The sequence below is a fragment of the Salvelinus alpinus genome, chromosome 32 (genome assembly GCF_045679555.1).
Source record: "Salvelinus alpinus chromosome 32, SLU_Salpinus.1, whole genome shotgun sequence".
In the NCBI taxonomy this organism is placed as follows: Eukaryota; Metazoa; Chordata; class Actinopteri; order Salmoniformes; family Salmonidae; genus Salvelinus; species Salvelinus alpinus.
In genome coordinates this window covers 19,718,891-19,738,806 of record NC_092117.1, presented here as the reverse complement: position 1 = coordinate 19,738,806, position 19,916 = coordinate 19,718,891, and the positions used below count along the sequence as shown (strand labels likewise).

Genomic DNA, 19,916 nt, shown 5'->3' with positions numbered 1-19,916 from the left:
GTTTAAAAATAGCAGCATGCTGGATGTAACAGGGAAATTTCCAATGAAAGAACGTTTGACCGTAGCGCTGCCTTAAAAAACCCTAGAGTTGATGTCTGCGCCCCCGTTGAATTATAATTAGCATAATTAAAACAATTCCCATAAAGATCTGTCAGTTTAAACTAGAGATAATCCTCCTTTCTCGCACTTCCGCATCTGCTGTGAAAGGTGATAGAGCTAGAGTGGTGTTTTGCTCTATGACCCCCCACAAGCGTCTTGGGACTCGTCTGAAGTCGGTACAGTCGATCTACCAACTTCTGTCTGTAGCATCTGAACACTAATATGACCACTCTGTGAAAAGGTGAAACTCTCACGAACATGTACATGACGGTTGATTTGCTCTAATAGCCCTCAGGCCTCACAAGACTCGTCTGAAGGTCCCCAAGTACCAGTTGAAAACATTTCTGGAAGTATTTATGGAGACTGTTTAGTGCCAAGAATAATAAGAAATAACAAATGTTTCCTGATCTTTCTTATATCTCTCAGATATAAGACAGACACTTCAGAAGAAACTTCCTTTTTGGGGGGACTATCTGTTGTTCAATGTAGTGAATCTGTTTTTCATTGTGTTTGTATGGGCTAATAGTAAGGCCAAATAACATTTTCCATCCAATGTTTTTTTATATATGTTTTTGATATTTAACTAGGCAAGTCAGTTAAGAACCAATTCTTAATTACAATGATGGCCTAGCGGGGAACAGTGGGTTAACTGCCTTGTTCAGGGGCAGAACAACAGATGTTTACCTTGTCAGCTCTGGGATTTGATCCAGCAACTTTTCGGTTACTGGCCCAACACTCTAACCACTTGGCTACCTGCCGCCCCATCATAATATATGCACAAACTGTACCAAACTGTTTCGGTTGGGAAGCATGGGGCCGCCTTTAGTCTGTAAAGGGTTAACACCAGCCAAAAATAGAACCTCCTCTCTCTCCCTCTCTCTTTCTCTTGCTTTTTCTCTCCCTCTCCTTTCTTCCTTCATTTCTCCATCTCTGCATATACTGTACTGTATGTCCTAATAATGCTTTACAAGGGAGTGGGTCCATAGGCTTGTATCTGTTCGTTAGTTTTTTTATGGGGATTTTTTACACCTGAAATATGTGTGATACAGGAATGCAATGTAAAATTAATTGTGGCACATGGGCTTATGATTCAGATTTCTGTTAAACTTCATGATAAATACTAGTTTATTTCTTAACAAAATCCAGTATGACAGGTTGTAAATTCAGGGAAATTTACAAACTTCCTAAACTCCCTAGCCCAGATTTGAGGAACTGCTTGGTTGTCACATGACATTGTCCACAACCTTATATTATTGGACTTGATGACTGCAGAAACAATGATAAAAGGGAAGTGTTCAATAATAAAGGGACAGAGATACAGTATAGCAAAACAAGCTCAGACACAGATCACTCACAGAGGCTGACCTCCACGTGAAGCGATCATAACGTGTACACGAGACTGGAGATAGATAAGCATAGATACTGTACAGAACAGAGAATGGGAGACGGAGAGAGATTCCCCAGGTCAGCACTGCAGATTGACCTGGACTGTTTCTTTGTGTCTGAGGAGTTTGGATTCATCCTGGAGCAGCCAGCAGTAAGGCATCTTTTTCCAACTTTATACATGTACTTTGAGCTGAGCATAAATTTTTTTCAAAATTACTGCAATTACTGTTAACAGATAACTTTATAAATGGTGAGTCTTCAGGTTCATCTGTTGGCATTTTATTTATTACAATATTGGTTAATTTTCCTTTACATGCTGTTTCGTATTCTGTTAAAACAAGCTAGACTCCGCTGCTCTTTACAAATTTGATCTACTCACTAAGTCACCATTCAAATAATTTCCTGGTATTGTTTTGTGGATGTGAAAAGCATAATTAAAGAACCTACTTCCACATTTAATATCAGTCTGTAGACTTCACAATAGAAACAATGAGAAGTGTGGAATTACTTCTGTGTCAGTGACCCATAGTATTTCCTCCAGTAAGTCTTGATCCACTAATCCCATGTGCTACCATGGTTTTAAACTCAGAAATATGTTTGCTTTGGTTAATGTTATATAGATACCTATTGATCTTTCTCCCTCCAGCGTGCATTGAGCTGTGAGCCAATGACAGTTGGTCTGTTCTGGTCTCTATTGACTTACACTGGAGACAGTGTGCTCAATGTCAACACTAGATCAATGAGATTTGAGGGACTAGATACAGTTCTACTCTCTACTTTAGATCATGCTTTTATCCCATCACACCATACTGCCATGTCTAGTTTCTTTCTAACCAAAATCCAGTATGACAATCAACAGGTTGTAAATTTAGGGAAATTTACAAAACTTCCTAAACTCCCTAGCCTAGATTTGAGGAACTGCTTGGTTGTCACATGACATTGTCCACAACCTTCTATTATTGGACTTGAGGACCGCAGAAACAATGATAAAAGGGATGTGTTCAATAATAAAGGGACAGAGATACAGTATAGCAAAACAAGCTCAGACACAGATCACTCACAGAGGCTGACCTCCACGTGAAGCGATCATAACGTGACAATGAGACTGGAGATAGAATAGATACTGTACAGAACAGAGAATGGGGTGGTTATATAGATACCTGTTGATCTTTCTCCCTCCAGCGTGCACTGAGCTGTGAGCCAATGACAGTTGGTCTGTTCTGGTCTCTATTGACTTACACTGGAGACAGTGTGCTCAATGTCAACACTAGATCAATGAGATTTGAGGGACTAGATACAGTTCTACTCTCTACTTTAGTGCATTATTTTATCCCATCACATCTCATTAACTTACAGTACGTTCCAATTTCAGACAGAAACATATTTTTTGCTTGAACTTCTAGAACCAACAATTTTCTTCTTTTGCGTATAGTGCACAGATAAAACAGTGTACTGTCATATCTAGCTATATGACCTTTGCCCATTTCAGACAGACCTTCCAGATTACTACCGGGTATGGATGGGCTTGGCCAGCAACCTCACACCCCTCATCCAAACACATCAGCTGCGAGACCTGGTCAATGAGGTGAGAAACCACATGTACTGTATCTCAGTCAACAATCAAATACACTTGATTTAGGCTTCAGTACTGATGTAATTTTGCATGTGTCTGGGCTTGTGATGTCCGTGCTGACGTGTGTGTAGTGGTGGAAAAAGTACCCAATTTTCATACTTGAGTAAAAGTAAAGATACTTTAAAAGAAAATGACTAATGTCTAGAAGTATTTGGTTTTAAATGTACTCAAGTATCAAAAGTAAAAGTATAAATCATTTAACATTTATTATATGAAGCAAACCAGACAAGTTTTTTTAATTTACGGATAGCCATGGGCAGTTCAACACTCAGACAAAATTCACAAGCGAAGCATTTGTTTAGTGAGTCTGCCAGATCAGAAGCAGTAGGGATGATATGGGATGTTCTCTTGATAAGTGCGTGAATTAGACAATTTTCTTGTCCTACTAAGCATTCAAAATGTAACGAGTACTTTTGGGTGTAAGGGAAAATGTAAGGAGTAAAAAGTACATTATTTTCTTTAGGAATGTAGTGGAGTAAAAGTAAAAGTTGTCAAAAATATAAATAGTAAAGTAAAGTACAGATTCCCCCAAAAACTACTTAAGTAGTACTTAAAAGTATTTATACTTAAGTATTTTACACCGCTGCGTGTGTGATTGTACCAGTGTTGCTGATAGACTCCATACTAACAGACTCATTGTTGCCATTGTTGTAAACAGATGCCCGTGCTGAGTTCCCATCACCTAAAGGGCCATCGGGAACTGAGGCTGGCTCACCTGGCCCTGGGCTTCATCACCATGGGGTATGTCTGGCAGGAGGGGCAACACCTGCCGGCCCAGGTAAAAACCAGCTCAGAGTGACCTTTAACCTCGGACATGAACACTGGAATCTGTCCCATTGATTGTTGGCATGTTTATTGTTTGTGTTTATTAGACTCTCCCCAAATCCCTGGCTCTGCCCTACTGGCTGATCTCTAAGAGACTCGGCCTGCCTCCCATCCTGACCTATGCAGACTCTGTTCTGGTCAACTGGAAACTAAAGGACCCTACAGGGTGAGCTGGGCCTTTGACCCTTACACCCTGGTCTGTCAATATAACCTCTACCCCCTTGACCACTTTCTTTCCAACCCGTACCAAAATGCCACTACACCTATGTCTACTACCATTTCTTCTACTAACACGACGGGACTATGTACTGTTTAGGAAACACATGCAATGTATTGACATTCTTTCTCACACTTGTTATTTCAGGGACATGGAAATTGGGTGAGTTTGACAGAAACACTGTCATGAGAATTACATATCCTGTAAATTCCTGTTTTCGGTTCCGTTTGGTTTCTATTTGATATTGTTGTGGTTTCCATGTGATATTCATGTGCATTTTAATATAGGAACTTGGAAACACTGTTCTCTTTCCCTGGGGGAGAAAGCTGTAAAGGGTTCTTCCTGGTCTCTCTTTTGGTGGAGAGGGCTGCTAGCTCAGGGATACAGGTAAGTCTCTATGTGTGTCTCTGTCTTTCTTTGTCTCTGTCTCTATCTATGTACTGTATCTCTCACACACTCTCTGTCTCTCATAACCCAGTTTCTCCCTCTCTCTCTCTCTGTTTTTGTAATCTCTTTCTCTCTTTAATGTTCTCTCTTTCGCTATGACCACTAAGGGTCTTTTGATTATGAGTCCTAATTGTCCTGAACTACATCTAGGGGGCGTTTTCAGTGATGAATGCTGTGGTAACCTGTGACGTCATCAGCATACAGAAGGGCCTCTACAAAGTGGGCCAGTCTCTGAGGAAGATGAAGGAAATATTTGAGCTCATGCACAGTAAGTTTCATCCTTACCTTATCCACATTGAATCATATCCATACCCAGGTAGTATACAGTTGAAGTTGTAAGTTTACATACACCTTAGCCAAATACATTTAACTTCTTAGTGAACCCTTCGCGCGCCAATCCCGTTAACGGGATTGATTTGACAACACCCAGTGAAATAGCAGTGCGCCAAATTAAAAAACAGAAATACTCATAATAATAATTAATGAATCATACAAGTGTTATAAATCGGTTTAAAGATGAACTTCTTGTTAATCCAGCCACAGTGTCAGATTTCAAAAAGGCTTTACGGCGAAAACAAACCATGCTATTATCGCAAACGTCCCACCGGCCAATAGCCAGGGAAAATACAGCGCGGCATATTCAAATAACATGATATAAAAATCAAACTTTCATTAAAACACACATGTAAGATACCAAATTAAAGCTACACTCGTTGTGAATCCAGCCAACATGTCAGATTTCAAAAGGGCTTTTCGGCGAAAGCATAAGATGCTATTATCTGATGACGGCACAATGTCAACAAAGAGAGAGTAGCATATTTCAACACTGCAAGCACGACACAAAACGCAGAAATAAAATATAAATCATGCCTTACCTTTGCTGAAATTCTTTTGTTGGGACTCCAATATGTCCCATAAACATCACAAAATGTCCTTTTGTTCGATTAATTCCGTCGATATATATCCAAAATGTAAATTTATCAAAAGTTACATGTAAACTTTACCAAAACATTTCAAACTAATTTTGTAATACAACGTTAGGTATTTTTAAACGTTAATAATCGATCAATTTGAAGACGGGATGATTTGTGTCCAATACAAAAGAAAACAAACTGACGCAACTTTTTTCGTAACGTGGCTCTCTCAAAAAATTTACTTCATGTGACCCTCATTTACGATAGTCCTACTTCTTCAGTACACAAAGGAATAACCTCAACCAATTTCCAAGTACCGGAGACATCCAGTGGAAGCGGTAGGAACTGCAAGCAAGTCAATTAGAAATCTGGTGTCTCTATAAAAACTAATTGAAAAGACAGTGACATCAAAAAAATACTAATTCTGAATGGTTTGTCCTCAGGGTTTTGCCTGCTACATAAGTTCTGTTATTCTCACAGATATGATTCAAACAGTTTTAGAAACTTCAGAGTGTTTTCTATCCAAATATACTAATAATATGCATATCTCATATTCTGGGGATGAGTAGCAGGCAGTTGAATTTTTGCATGCTATTTTTCCGAAAGTGAAAATGCTGGCTCCTGCCCACAAGAAGTTAACTTCTTTGATATAGGGGGCAGCATTTTCACTTTTGGATGAATTGCGTGCCCATAGTGAACCGCCTCCTACTCTGTCTCAGATGCTAATATATGCATATTATTATTGGATAGAAAACACTCTGAAGTTTCTAAAACTTTACTAGATGTCAACAGTCGGTAGAGCGTTGAATGAAGTTTATACTGTGTTGTGGGGCCGGATGAGAGGGGAATGAGTCAGTGGTCTGGCAGATTGCCAGTTCCTGGTCATGCGCTTTCCTCATGATATCGCCTTGCGTTCCATAACTTCTACAGACATGAAGGAATGCTCCGGTTGGAACGTTATTGGATATATATGATAACAACATCCTGAAGATTGATTCTCTACTTACTTTGACCAGTTTATTCGACTTGTAATATAACTTTTTGAAATTTTCGTCCGACGTTTAACTGCATCTGCACGGGCGTTTGGACACGTGTACTACACATGCTAGCAAAAGTAGCTACTTGGACATAAGTAATGGACATTATCAAACAAAATAACGATTTATTGTGGAACTAGGATTCCTTGGAGTGCATTCTGATGAAGATGATCAAAGGTAAGGGAATATTTATGATGTAATTTCGTATTTCTGTTGACTCCAACATGGCGGAGAAATGTTGTTAAATCTGAGCGCCGTCTCAGATTATTGCATGGTGTGCTTTTTACCTAAAGTTTTTTGGAAATCTGACACAGCGGTTGCATTAAGAACAAGTGTATCTTTAATTCTATGTAAAACATGTATCTTTCATCAAAGTTTATGATGAGTATTTCTGTTATTTGACGTGGCTCTCTGCAATTTCTCCAGATATTTTGGAGGCATTTCTGAACATGGCGCCAATGTAAACCGAGATTTGTGGATATAAATATGCACATTATCGAACAAAACATAAAGGTATTGTGTAACATGATGTCCTATGAGTGTCATCTGATGAAGATCATCAAAGGTTCGTGATTAATTTGTTTCTGTATTTCTGCTTTTTGTGACTACTATCTTTTGCTGGGAAAATGGCTGTGTTTTTCTGTGGCTATGTACTGAGCTAACATAATTGTTTGGTGTGCTTTCCCTGTAAATCCTTTTTGAAATCAGACTGGATTCACAACATGTGTAGCTTTAATTTGGTGTCTTTCACGTGTGATTTCATGAAAGATTGATTCTTATAGTAATACATTTGAATTTGGCGCGCTACATTTTTTCTGGCTTTTGGCCAAGTGGGACGCTACCATCCCACATAACCCAGAGAAGTTAAACATTACAAATGGTCATTTTGTTTGATAAATTCTGTTGTTATATCTCCAAAATGTAAATTTATTTGGTGCGTTTGATCCAGAAAAACACCGGTTCCAACTCGCGCAACATGACTACAAAGTATCTAATATAGTTACCTGTAAACTTGATCCAAACATTTCAAACAACTTTCCTAATCCAAATGTAGGTATTTTTAAACGTAAATAATCGTTAAAATTTAAACTGTGTTCAATACCGGACGAAAACAAAGTGGAGCAAGCTTTCAGGTAGTGCGCCCCAACCACAACACTAGACTCGACCCTCATTTTGAACAGCCCTACTTCTTCATTTCTCAAAGGAAAAACATCAACCAACTTCTAAAGATTGTTGACATCTAGTGGAAGCGATAGGAACTGCAAGCAAGTGCCTTAGAAATCTAGATCCACATAGAAACATTTTTTTTCCTGCATGGTTTGTCCTCGGGGTTTCGCCTGCCAAATAAGTTCTGTTATACTCACAGACATAGTTTTAACAGTTTTAGAAACTTTAGAGTGTTTTCTATCCAAGTATATGCATATCCTAGCTTCTGGGCCTGAGTAGCAGGCCGTTTAATTTGGGCACACTTTTCATCCGTGCGTGAAAATAGTGCCCCCTAGCCTTAAAATAGTGCCCCCTAGCCTGAGTTTAAAACTTAGTTTTTCACAATTCCTTACATTTAATCCGATTAAAAATGCTCTGTCTTAGGTCAGTTAGGATCAACACTTTATTTTAAGAATGTGAAATGTCAGAATAATAATAGAGAGATTTATTTATTTCAGCTTTTATTTCTTTCATCACATTCCCAGTGAGTCAGAAGTTTACATATACTCAATTAGTATCTGGAAGCATTGCCATTAAATTGTTTAACTTGGGTCAAACATTTCGAGTAGCTTTCCACAAGCTTCCCACAATAAGTTGGATGAATTTTGGCCCATTCCTCCTGAAAGAACTGGTGTAACTGAATCAGGTTTGCAGGCCTCCTTGCTCGCACACGCTTTTTCAGTTATGCCCACACATTTTCTGTAGGATTGAGGTCAGAGCTTTTTGATGGCCACTCCAATACCTTGACTTTGTTGTCTTAAAGCCATTTTGCCACAACTTTGGAAGTATGCTTGGGGTCATTGTCCATTTGGAAGAACCATTTGCGACCACGCTTTATCTTGCTGACTGATGTCTTGAGATGTTGCTTCAATATGTCCAAATAATTTTCCGTCCTCATGATGCCATCTATTTTGTGAAGTGCACCAGTCCCTCCTGCAGCAAAGCACCGCCACAACATGATGCTGCCATCCCCGTGCTTCACGGTTGGGATGGTGTTTTTTGGCTTGCAACCCTCCCCCTTTTTCCTCCAAACATAACAATGGTCATTATGGCCAAACAGTTCTATTTTTGTTTCATCAGACCAGAGGACATTTCTCTAAAAAGTACAATCTTTGTCCCCATGTGCAGTTGTAAACCGTAGTCTGTGTCTTCTTCCTTGCATGGGGGGCCTTTCAGGTTATGTTCGTATAGGACTCGTTTTACTGTGGATATAGATACTTTTCTACCTGTTTCCTCCTGTATCTTCACAAGGTCCTTTGCTGTTGTTCTGGAATTGATTTTCACTTTTCGCACCAAAGTACGTTCATCTCTAGGAGACAGAACGCGTCTCCTTCCTGAGCGGTATGACGGCTGCGTGGTCCCATGGTGTTTATACTTGCGTACTATTGTTTGTACAGATGAATGTGGTAACTTCAGGCGTTTGGAAATTGCTCCCAAGGATGAACCAGACTTGTGGAGGTCTACAATTATTTTCTGAGATCTTGGCTGATTTCTTTTAATTTTCCCATTATATCAAGCAAAGATGCACTGAAGGTAGGCCTTGAAATACATCCACAGTTACACCTCCAATTAACTAAAATTATGTCAATTAGCCTATTAGAAGCCTCTAAAGCCATGACATAATTTTCTGGAATTTTTCAAGCTGTTTAAAGGCACAGTCAACTTAGTGTATGTAAACGTCTGACCCACTGGAATTGTGATACAGTGAATTATAAGTGAAATAATCTGTCTGTAAACAATTGTTGGAAAAATGACTCAAGTAGATGTCCTAACCGAATTGACAAAACTATAGTTTGTTAACAAGAAATTTGTGGAGTGGTTGAAAAACGAAAGTGTGTGTAAACTTGTATGTAAACTTCCAACTTCAACTGTATATATTGTTGCAGGCTCAAGGGCGTGGGGTTTCAACGTCACCAAGTTAAATAACCAAACACGCGCACTAAGCACAACTAGAATACACATGGGCTATTTTTTGGGAGATTTGCACAATGTGGGAAAGGGGGGAATTCAGCAACCAGTTCACAGTCCACAATCCGTTCTCGTTGTCCGTTCCATTCTCCAGGGGTAATCCTAAAACTCGGGTCCTCAGCCACACCGGTTCGGTACACAGTGGGGGTAATCAGACAGTCCAGGTCACAACGGGTAATCACACAGATAATTCTCTCTTCTCACACTCTCCATAACACACGTTTCCCTCTCAGTCCTCTCCCTGGTTGTGCAGCCCGCTTTCTCTTTTATCCCCAAGTACTCCATGGCTTAATGACCCACAGGCTTGCCTCGTTGGCGCAGGATGTCCATATAAGGCTCGGGGGTGGAGCCAGCGGGCTGCAAGATATCTCCCTTCAATCACCACTCCCCTCACCTCTCCCTGACATGTGCGACACCACCCCCCCATGAGGGGCGGTCCAGCTCCCTAGAGCATCACTCCTGGAGAGGGCATCGGCATTTCCATGGGCTGCACCTGATCTGTGGACGACAGAGAAAGCAAAGGGCTGTAAGGATAGGAACCAGCGGGTGACCCGGGCATTACTGTCCTTATTCCGTGACATCCAAACCAGTGGTGCATGGTCCGTTACTAGGGTGAAGTGCCGTCCAAATAACTAATATTTCAGTATCTCCAGTGCGCACTGGATCGCTAAACATTCTTTCTCCACAGTGGAATATATTTATTCCCGCGGCAACAGCTTCCGGCTAATGTACACGACTGAGTGTTCCTCACCTTCTTGTAGCTGTGATAGGACGGCACCCACCCCTGTTTCAGACTCATCGGTCTGTACCACCAGTGGTTTGGAGAAGTCCGGGATCACCAGCATTGGTCCAGAACACAGTGCTCCCTTTTGGTCCTGGAAGGCTTTCTCCATCTCCTCGGTCTACGTCACTTGACGGCTCCTGGTCAGATCTGTCAGGGGGCTGGCTAGGGAGGAAAAGTGGGAAATAATTCTCCGGTAGTAACTAGTCAATCCCACAAAAGTGCGTACCTGCTTCTTGGTGAGGGGGTGGGGCCAGTCCCGAATCGCCTCCACTTTCTTCACCTAGGGTTTGACACATCCCCTCCCGATCGTGTACCCCCAGGTACTCAGCCTCCCGCAGGCCGAGCCGACATTTCCTTGGATTAGCTGTTAGCCCCCGTAAGGCCTGCAATACTATGCTCACCTGGTTTAGATGTGTCTCCCACTCGCTGCGTACTCACGATGGGGACGGAGAATCCGGGTCCATCAACCTTTGGAAGGGGGCCCTGTGCAACCCAAAGGGCAACTTCTTGTAGTGGAACAGCCCGTCAGGGGTGGTGAAAGCAGTTTTCACCTGCACCTCGGGAACTAAGGGCACCTGCCAATAACTCTTCGTCAGGTCGAGTGTGCTGATAAATCGGGTGGTCCCTAGCCGTTCGATTAGTTCATCAATTCGGGGCATGGGGTAGGCGTTGAACTTTGAGATTTAATTTACCTTTCTAAAATCATTAGAGAAGCGAAGGGTGCTAATTGTCCAGGTAGCCATTTGATTACCTGTTCAGGAGTCTTATGGCTTGGGGGTAAAAACTGTTGAGAAGCCTTTTTGTCCTAGACTTGGCACTCCGGTACCGCTTGCCATGCGGTAGTAGAGAGAACAGTCTATGACTGGGGTGGCTGGGGTCTTTTACAATTTTTAGGGCCTTCCTCTGTCACCGCCTGGTGTAGAGGTCCTGGATGGCAGGCAGCTTTGCACCAATGATGTACTGGGCCGGAAGCACTAACCTCTGTAGTGCCTTGCGGTCAGAGGCCGAGCAATTGCCAGGCAGTGATGCAACCAGTCAGGATGCTCTCGATGTTGCAGCTGTAGAACCTTTTGAGGATCTCAGGACCCATGCCGAATCCTTTTAGTTCCCTGAGGGGGAATAGGCTTTGTCGTGCCCTCTTCACGACTGTCTTGGTGTTTTTGGACCATTCTAGTTTGTTGTTGATGTGGACACCAAGGAACTTGAAGCTCTCAAGCTGCTCCACTACAGCCCCGTTGATGAGAATGAGGGCGTGCTCTGTACTCCTTTTCCTGTAGTCCACAATCATCTCCTTAGTCTTGGTTACGTTGAGGGATAGGTTGTTATTCTGGCACCACATGGCCAGGTCTCTGACCTCCTCCCTATAGGCTGTCTCGTCGTTGTCTGTGATCAGGCACTGTTGTGTCGTCTGCAAACTTAATGATGGTGTTGGAATCGTGCCTGGCCATGCAGTCATGGGTGAACAGGGAGTACAGGAGGGGACTGAGCACGCACCCCTGTGGAGCTCCAGTGTTGAGGATCAGCGTTGCAGATGTGTTGCTACCTACCCTCACCACCTCGGGGCGGCCCATCAGGAAATACAGGATCCAGTTGCAGAGGGAGGTGTTTAGTCCCAGGATTCTTAGCTTAGTGATGAGCTTTGAGGGTACTATGCTGTTGAACGCTGAGCTGTAGTCAACGAATAGCATCCTCACATAAGTGTTCCTTTTGTCCAGGTGTGAAAGGGCAGTGTGGAGTGCAATTGAGATTGCATCATCTGTGGATCTGTTTGGGCGGTATGCAAATTGGAGTGGGTCTAGGGTTTCTGGGATAATGGTGTTGATGTGAGCCATTACCAACCTTTCAAAGCACTTCATGGCTACAGATGTGAGTGCTACGGGTCTGTATTCATTTAGGCAGGTTGCCTTTTTGTTCTTTGGCACAGGGACTATGGTGGTCTGCTTGAAACATGTACAGACTCAATCAGGGACATGTTGAAAATGTCAGTGAAGACACCTGCCAGTTGGTCAGCACATGCCCGGAGCACATGTCCTGGTAATCTGTCTGGCCCCGCAGCCTTGTGTATGTTGACCTGTTTAAAGGTCTTACTCACGTCGGCTACGGAGATCGTGATCACACAGTCGTCCAGAACAGCTGATGCTCTCATGCATGCCTCAGTGTTGCTTGCCTCGAAGCGAGCAAAGAAGTGATTTAGCTCGTCTGGTAGGCTCGTGTCACTGGGCAGCTCGCAGCTGTGCTTCCCTATGTAGTCTGTAATAGTTTGCAAGCCCTGCCACATAAGACGAGCATCGGAACCAGTGTAGTATGATTCAATCTTAGCCCTGTATTGACGCTTTGCCTGTTTGATGGTTCGTCGCAGGGCATAGTGGGATTTCTTGTAAGCTTCGGGGTTAGAGTCCCGCACCTTGAAAGCGGCAGCTCTACCCTTTAGCTCAGTGCGAATGTTGCCTGTAATCCATGGCTTCTGGTTGGGGTATGTACGTACAGTCACTGTGGGGACGACGTCCTCGATGCACTTATTGATAAAGCCAGTGACTGATGTGGTGTACTCCTCAATGCCATCGGAAGAATCCCGGAACATGTTCCAGTCTGTGATAGCAAAACAGTCCTGTAGTTTAGCATCTGCTTCATTTGACCACTTTTTTATAGACTGAGTCACGGGTGCTTCCTGCTTTAATTTTTGCTTGTAAGCAGGAATCAGGAGGATAGAGTTGTGGTTGGATTTACCAAATGGAGGGCGAGGGAGGCAAGTAGTGTGGCCTGCAATTTATCACAATACTTCAGGCGAGCAAAATCTAGAGACTTAGATTTCATGCACCAGCTGTTGTTTACAAATATGCACAGACCGCCCCCCCTTGTCTTACCAGAGTGTGCTGTTCTATCTTGCCGGTGCAGCGTATATCCCGCTAGCTGAATATCCATGTCGTCATTCAGCCACGATTCCGTGAAACATAGGATATTACAGTTTTTGATGTCCCATTGGTAGGATATTCGTGATTGTACCTCATCTATTTTATTGTCCAATGATTGGCGAGTAGTATTGACGGTAATGGCAGCTTTCCCAGTCGCCTTCTCCGGGTCCTGACCAGGCATCCGGCGCTTTTTCCTTTCTACCTGCGTCGCTTCCTCTTGCAAATAACGGGGATGTCGGTCCTGTGGGGTGTTTGGAGAATGTCTTGTGCGTCTTCTTGTTGTAGAAAAGATCCTTGTCTAATCCGAAGTGAGTCATCGTTGTCCTGATATCCAGAAGCTCTTTTTTGCAGTACGATACAGTTGCAGAAATATTATGTACAAAATAAGTTACAAATAATGCGAAAAACCCCCACATAACAGCACAATTGGTTGGGCACCCGTAAAACTGCTGCCATTTCTTCCACCGCCATTTTAGTTCATGGTTTGCTTTGCCCGCATTCTCCACCACATGTAGCAGGCTCAAGGGGGTGGGGTTTCCACATCACCAAGTTCAATAACCAAACACGCACACAAAGCACAACTAGAATACAAATGGGGTATTTATAAGGGACATTTTCACACTGTGGGAAAAGGGGTAATTCAGCAACCAGTTCACAGTCCACAATCCGTTCTCGTTGTCCGTTTCATTCTCCAAGGGTAATCCTAAAACTCGGGTCCTCAGCCACACCGGTTCGGTACACAGTGGGGGTAATCAGACAGTCCAGGTCACAACGGGTAATCACACAGATAATTCTCTCTTCTCACACTCTCCATAACACACGTTTCCCTTTCAGTCCTCTCTCTGTTTGTGCAGCCCGCTTCCTCTTTTATCCCCAAGCACTCCATGGCTTAATGACCCACAGGCTTCCTGGGGTAGGAAGTCCATATAAGGCTTCAGGGTGGAGCCAGCGGGCTGCAAGATATCTCCCTTCAATCACCACTCCCCCTGACACCTGTCACAATATATATATATATACAGTATATATATATATAAACACAAGTGCAAATTATTGGAATAGTGAAATATTTCTGTTTTCAGGGCACGTGGACCCCACTGCATTCCATGGAACTCTGAGAATCTTCTTCTCAGGGTAATGTATGAGGCAATGAATACATGTCAAATCCATTTAATTATCAACTAAATGTATTCAACTTATTATAAATTTGATTAATTTGCCCAAGTTAATCATAAGACATTAACAAAACGCATCAGTGATTTATATTTTCAACTTTCTGAAGAGGCAATGTGGGAATGCCCCTGTCTGTGTGCACGTTTGTAGCACTTTGTTAGGCAGTTAGCAAAGATGATAATGCTAACCATCTTCTGGTAGATGGAAAGGCTTTCCAAAATGCCTTTTCAATTAAATGTTAAGTACAGAATGATATCATTATTTGCTGTAATCCAGTGGCGATTTGTTTAGCAAACTCGGAAATCACATGTGTGCTACAGAAACACTGCTATTCAAACAAGTCTCTTGTTGGTGCACACTTGAATGAAAGGGCATCTATGCTGAGCATACAAAACATTAGGAACACCTAAGAACAGCCTCAATTCGTCAGAGCATGGACTACAATGTGACAAAAACGTTCCACAGGGATGCTGGCCCATGTTTACTCCAATGCTTCCCACAGTTGTGTCAAGTTGGCTGGATGTCCTTTGGATGGTGGACCATTCTTGATACACACGGGAAACTGTTGAGCGTAAAACGTTGCAGTTCTTGATACGTTGCAGTTCTTGCAGTTCTTGCAGTTCGTTGCAGTTCTTGATACACTCAAAACGGTGCGCCTGGCACCTACTACCATACCCCGTTCAAAGGCAGTTACATCTTTTGTCTTGTCCATTCACCCTCTGAATGGGACACATACACAATCCATGTCTCAATTGTCTCAAGGCTTTGAATGACGTGTATTTAAGGTGACATCAATAAAGGATCATAGCGTTCACCTGGATTCACCTGGTCAGTCTATGTCATGGAAAGAGCAGGTTTTCCTAATGTTTTGTACACTCAATGTATATTCTACACCCAAAAATAATTTTTCCCAGACCTCAAAAGTGTCTCCTGATGTGGTTTATGCATTGTTGAGGACTTATAACATACAATTTGAAAAATTCTGAAACGTGGAAAAACACAATGGAGAAAACAGAATTTGGCAAAAAATAAAACGTATTTTATGCATTATCCCTACATTATGTACCCCATTCTGTGCTGTAATAGTTTCATGCATAACTCTGTATTGTGCTTTCGTAGATGGAGGGATAACCCTATGCTTCCAGGAGGGCTGCTGTATGAGGGTGTGGTTGAGGAACCGATGATGCTGTCAGGAGGAAGTGCCGCCCAGAGTTCCTCCATTCAGTGCTTTGATGCGCTACTGGGCATCTGTCATGACGACCATGCAGGTATGACCCCATTCTGACCCCATAAGGCTCTGTTTCTGAATAAAATTCCAAGCGAATTTCCAGTGATATTTCAATTTGGGTTTGTCGTGGAAAATTACATAATTAGTCATGCTATCCCATGTTTTATTGCTTAATTAAAGAATAGTCTCTTGTTATATGCTAGTGTTTTTCCTAACCTGATACAAACTTGTCTTGGTGTGACTTAGTCATAAGACTGGGCTTACAGCTAAGAGATATTTGGGTGCAACTGCAGCATGTGAAATCCTGTAGGTTTACTATCTACAGAAAGTCACATGTATGGAACCTTGCAGAAAGGAGTACAATATAGTGTTTGTTGATGTGAACGCAGTTAGACGGTTGAGCCCTCGGGCTATCAACCTTGTGCTATCTTAAGTTTACATAGACAACGAATTACCTTTTACACACTATCTGCTGACTGCCACGTATACAGAAATGAGTTGTATGTATTTTCTCTATAAAAGCATTGATCCGGCACTATTCGTTGAGCTTTTCAACTATGCACTGTTGAGTGGGTAGTTGATTCTCCATTTTTGCAAATCTTATGATAGTGTTGTTTGAAAGAATCTGCAGTCTCTCTTCCCTTTTATTAGATATTCCAAGGCAGGTTCTAATCAAAGCGTATCTCCCCTCTGATCTCACCTTTCCCCTCTCCTCATTTTTCCTCAATTGTTCCTCCTCTCCATCTCTCCATGTACAGCATCTTTCCTGAAGCGCATGCGGGAGTACATGCTCCCCTCCCACCGCCAGCTGATAGAGACTCTGTCTGGCTGTCCCCCTCTACGTGACTTTATCCTCTCCTGCTCAAGCCCCTCTCTCTGCATCAATTATGACTCCTGTGTGTCTGCCCTGGTGAACCTGCGGAGTTATCACCTCTCCGCCGTGACCCGATACATCACTGTACCTGGTCACCGGGCCCGTGCCATGCGCTGTCCACTCAACGGCGTCGGCTCAGCATTGGATGAAACCGGTACCGGAGGCTCCAGCCCACTGCCCTTCCTGAAGAGCATCCGTGATGCCACTCAGAGAGCACTGATCTCACAGACACGACTCACATCACAGAGTCAACGCTGATATAGATCACTATCGTTTGGTTACTTATACAGCATATGTTCCATCAACATGCTGTTGTATCAAACTGTCGCTGCTCTGCAATTCACATAGTATACCATAGAATAATTTCAGCACACCTTTCATAATTTTATTGGTTGTATATACAGTATATATCATTATGCTTGACTATTATATTTGTGTTTCTTGTGGCAAACACTACATAATTATTGTAAATATTACTCAAACTAGTTGAAAATTGGGTTCTGGCGAGGGCCGGCCCACTTCCAACACTGCCTAGTGCGTTTTAGTTTGATGATCTATTTGACTAGGAATAACCAAGCGAATGATGTAGAGCAGGGCTGTCAAACTCATTCCATGGAGGGCCGAGTAACTGCAGTTTTTTTTCTTCTTTCAATTAAGACCTAGACAACCAGGTGAGGGGAGTTCCTTACTAATTAGTGACCTTAATTCATCAATCAAGTACAAGGGAGTAGCGAAAACCCGCAGACACTCGTCCCTCCGCAGAATGAGCTTGACACGTGATGTAGAGCTATCAACTAAGCCATCACAGCTAAATGCTTTATATACCAGCTGTTTATGACCTAACAACACAACTTTATGGTTGTGGAAAATGTACATCCCAATCGCCATACTAGCATACAAGACAAATACAGATGTAGGATCTTCATTTGAGCCAGTTTCCTTCAGCAGGAAAATAATCCTGCAAACAACAGGAAATGTGAATCATTATGTGGAATACATTTTTGATGTACATACATTTTTTTCTTTAGGGTGAATCATGTCTGAGATTTAAAGTGAAAATTACAAACTTTAGAATTCTACCAATTTTGCATTTCCTGCTGTGCATAAAAATTCTCAACAACTAAAATAGTGATCAAATGAAGATCCTACATCTGTATACGGTATATAGAAATCTTAAAACATTGATGCTTTGGTGATAGTGGTGGTTTCTGTGATAGGTATTGAATTGTAAAACCCTTTGCCTTGTAACCTTCATTGTGGAACTCCAACTCTACCCAAAGTACATCTTAAACCTGCCAGCAGTTATTGGATTCATGGTTTAAAGGATTCTATGCTTGAGTAGGAACCCTCAGTCATGAAGTGTGATGTTGGCTGGCTTACAGTAGATAAACCACATGGACTTACCAGCCATGCTTTTGTATGGGGTCTCAAATGGCCCCAAAAAATGATGGTTGTTCACTGATGTCTTTTATGGTTATCTGTCTGTAGTAGTGGCCACAGTACTGGGTCGGGTTGGTAAAAGGGATTGAAAGTGGATGGTCCTGTGATGTGCACAGGACACTTAACATGAAAGGACCTGGCTGATGCCATAGCAAATCCTTCACTGATGTGGTAAACTGCAGTAGGCTACATGCCTCAGCATTGCCTCACATTTCAACTTGAAACATCAGTATGCAGTTTGAGAGGGCTCCCTTATCAAGTAGCTTTTATGACTAGATATCCCAATAATGGATAGAGTAAGTATGGGAAGAAATGCCATCATCGCCTGGCTTTAATCACCATGGGGATGTGGATAATGAGAAGGCCCTTACATTGTTCTATAAAGGGAGATTTTCTATTCCATCAATTTTTTCCTGGAAAGTTGACACATACAAAAGCACAGTTAAACTCATACACTATAAATATCCTTAGGGACCTGAGCCACTGAGCTCCTTAGGGAGCTGAGCCACTGAGCTTGCGTCAATTATCCAACCTGTTTCACCATAGTAACCGTGGTTTCACTGTAGCTCGGGGACTTAGCTCCACAAGCCGGAAGTGAGGGATGAAGCAATATAGGGAGGGAGGTAGAGAGAGGGAAATTACACCCTTGAATTCAGGTGTCCAAGCAGACAGTATCTTGGCAGCAGGTGGCAGGCTGGAAACTGTCAAACCTCAGGGCACGCCAGTAGTGTCCCTGCCAGAGAGTGAGCCAATCACATTTAGAGAAAGAGAGGGCGAAAGAGTTCTGAGAGTGACTGGGCAGACCTCTACATAATCCTACACTGCAGCTGAGCCCTGGTCATGCTACAAGTCTTTCTCAACAAGACAGGGAAGAGATCATAGATTAAGAAATGTACTGTACCATGTTGATGTACCTACTGGTTCTCAGATGGTCCAACTTTTTATGTTCCATCAACATTGCTTTGTATCAAATTGTCGCTGCCCTGCAATTCACATAGTATACCACAGAATAATTTCAGCACACCTTTCATAATTATATTGGTTTTATTGAAAATGCATTTTGTGTGAGGTAAAAACAGTACAAAATGCATAATATTGCACATGATCAATGAATTGCACTTCCTTAAGGTATCGCTATGTGTCTGTCTTTCAGTATGCTACAGCCAAACAATGAAAGACTTGGTAACCCAGTCGACAAGAACAGATGTGTGATTGAATCACATGATGTCTGTGTGACATTTTTAAATGTGAGATTGAAATGATTGTCCATAAAATAATGGTGCAGTAAGTGTATAGTTTTAGTGGCTACATCAACTGAATCTCTCTGCTACCAAAGTGACTATTTATCACTGGTCTAGAAATATAAAGATTGCAAGTTCAGTGCATGGATTGCTTCTCCTGGGTGGTGAGTTGATTTCACCCCTAACCTAATCATATAGGAGATGGTAATCAAAGGCGTTTGGTGCTGATCAGTGTTAATCAAAATTATTGGTGAGCTGCAGAATTATAGCATCATGTGAATGACCATGTGGTCTGTGATGAGGATCAATTGAGCCAAGTGTGTTAGAATGTGAAATACATATCGCAGAGAGAATAGTGATGAATTTCATCATGTCTTTACAGTACATTTCCTTGCTGTGGGTGAGAATAAGTTAGTGCGATGTTAGCCAGTACGTAAGTTAAAGCTTTATGCGTGTGACATGACAAAGAAGTTGCTTTTTCAACTGATATTCAAGAAAAGCATTTAAGATATTTTTTGATATAAAATAGTCTGCT

The 19,916-nt window shown here is 42.2% G+C and overlaps 1 protein-coding gene across 1 annotated transcript; it reads left to right on the top strand.

Annotated features, from left to right (window-relative positions):
• The first annotated feature begins 1,432 nt into the window (after positions 1-1,432).
• LOC139562411 (indoleamine 2,3-dioxygenase 2-like) lies at positions 1,433-19,856 on the top strand. The gene is made up of 10 exons (XM_071380111.1): positions 1,433-1,636; positions 2,975-3,070; positions 3,777-3,896; positions 3,991-4,109; positions 4,308-4,322; positions 4,448-4,547; positions 4,758-4,875; positions 14,508-14,559; positions 15,718-15,866; positions 16,585-19,856. Exons 1-10 carry the CDS (start codon positions 1,538-1,540, stop codon positions 16,956-16,958), a joined length of 1,242 nt encoding a protein of 413 aa, XP_071236212.1. The 5' UTR covers positions 1,433-1,537; the 3' UTR covers positions 16,959-19,856.
• Positions 19,857-19,916: the final 60 nt, after the last annotated feature.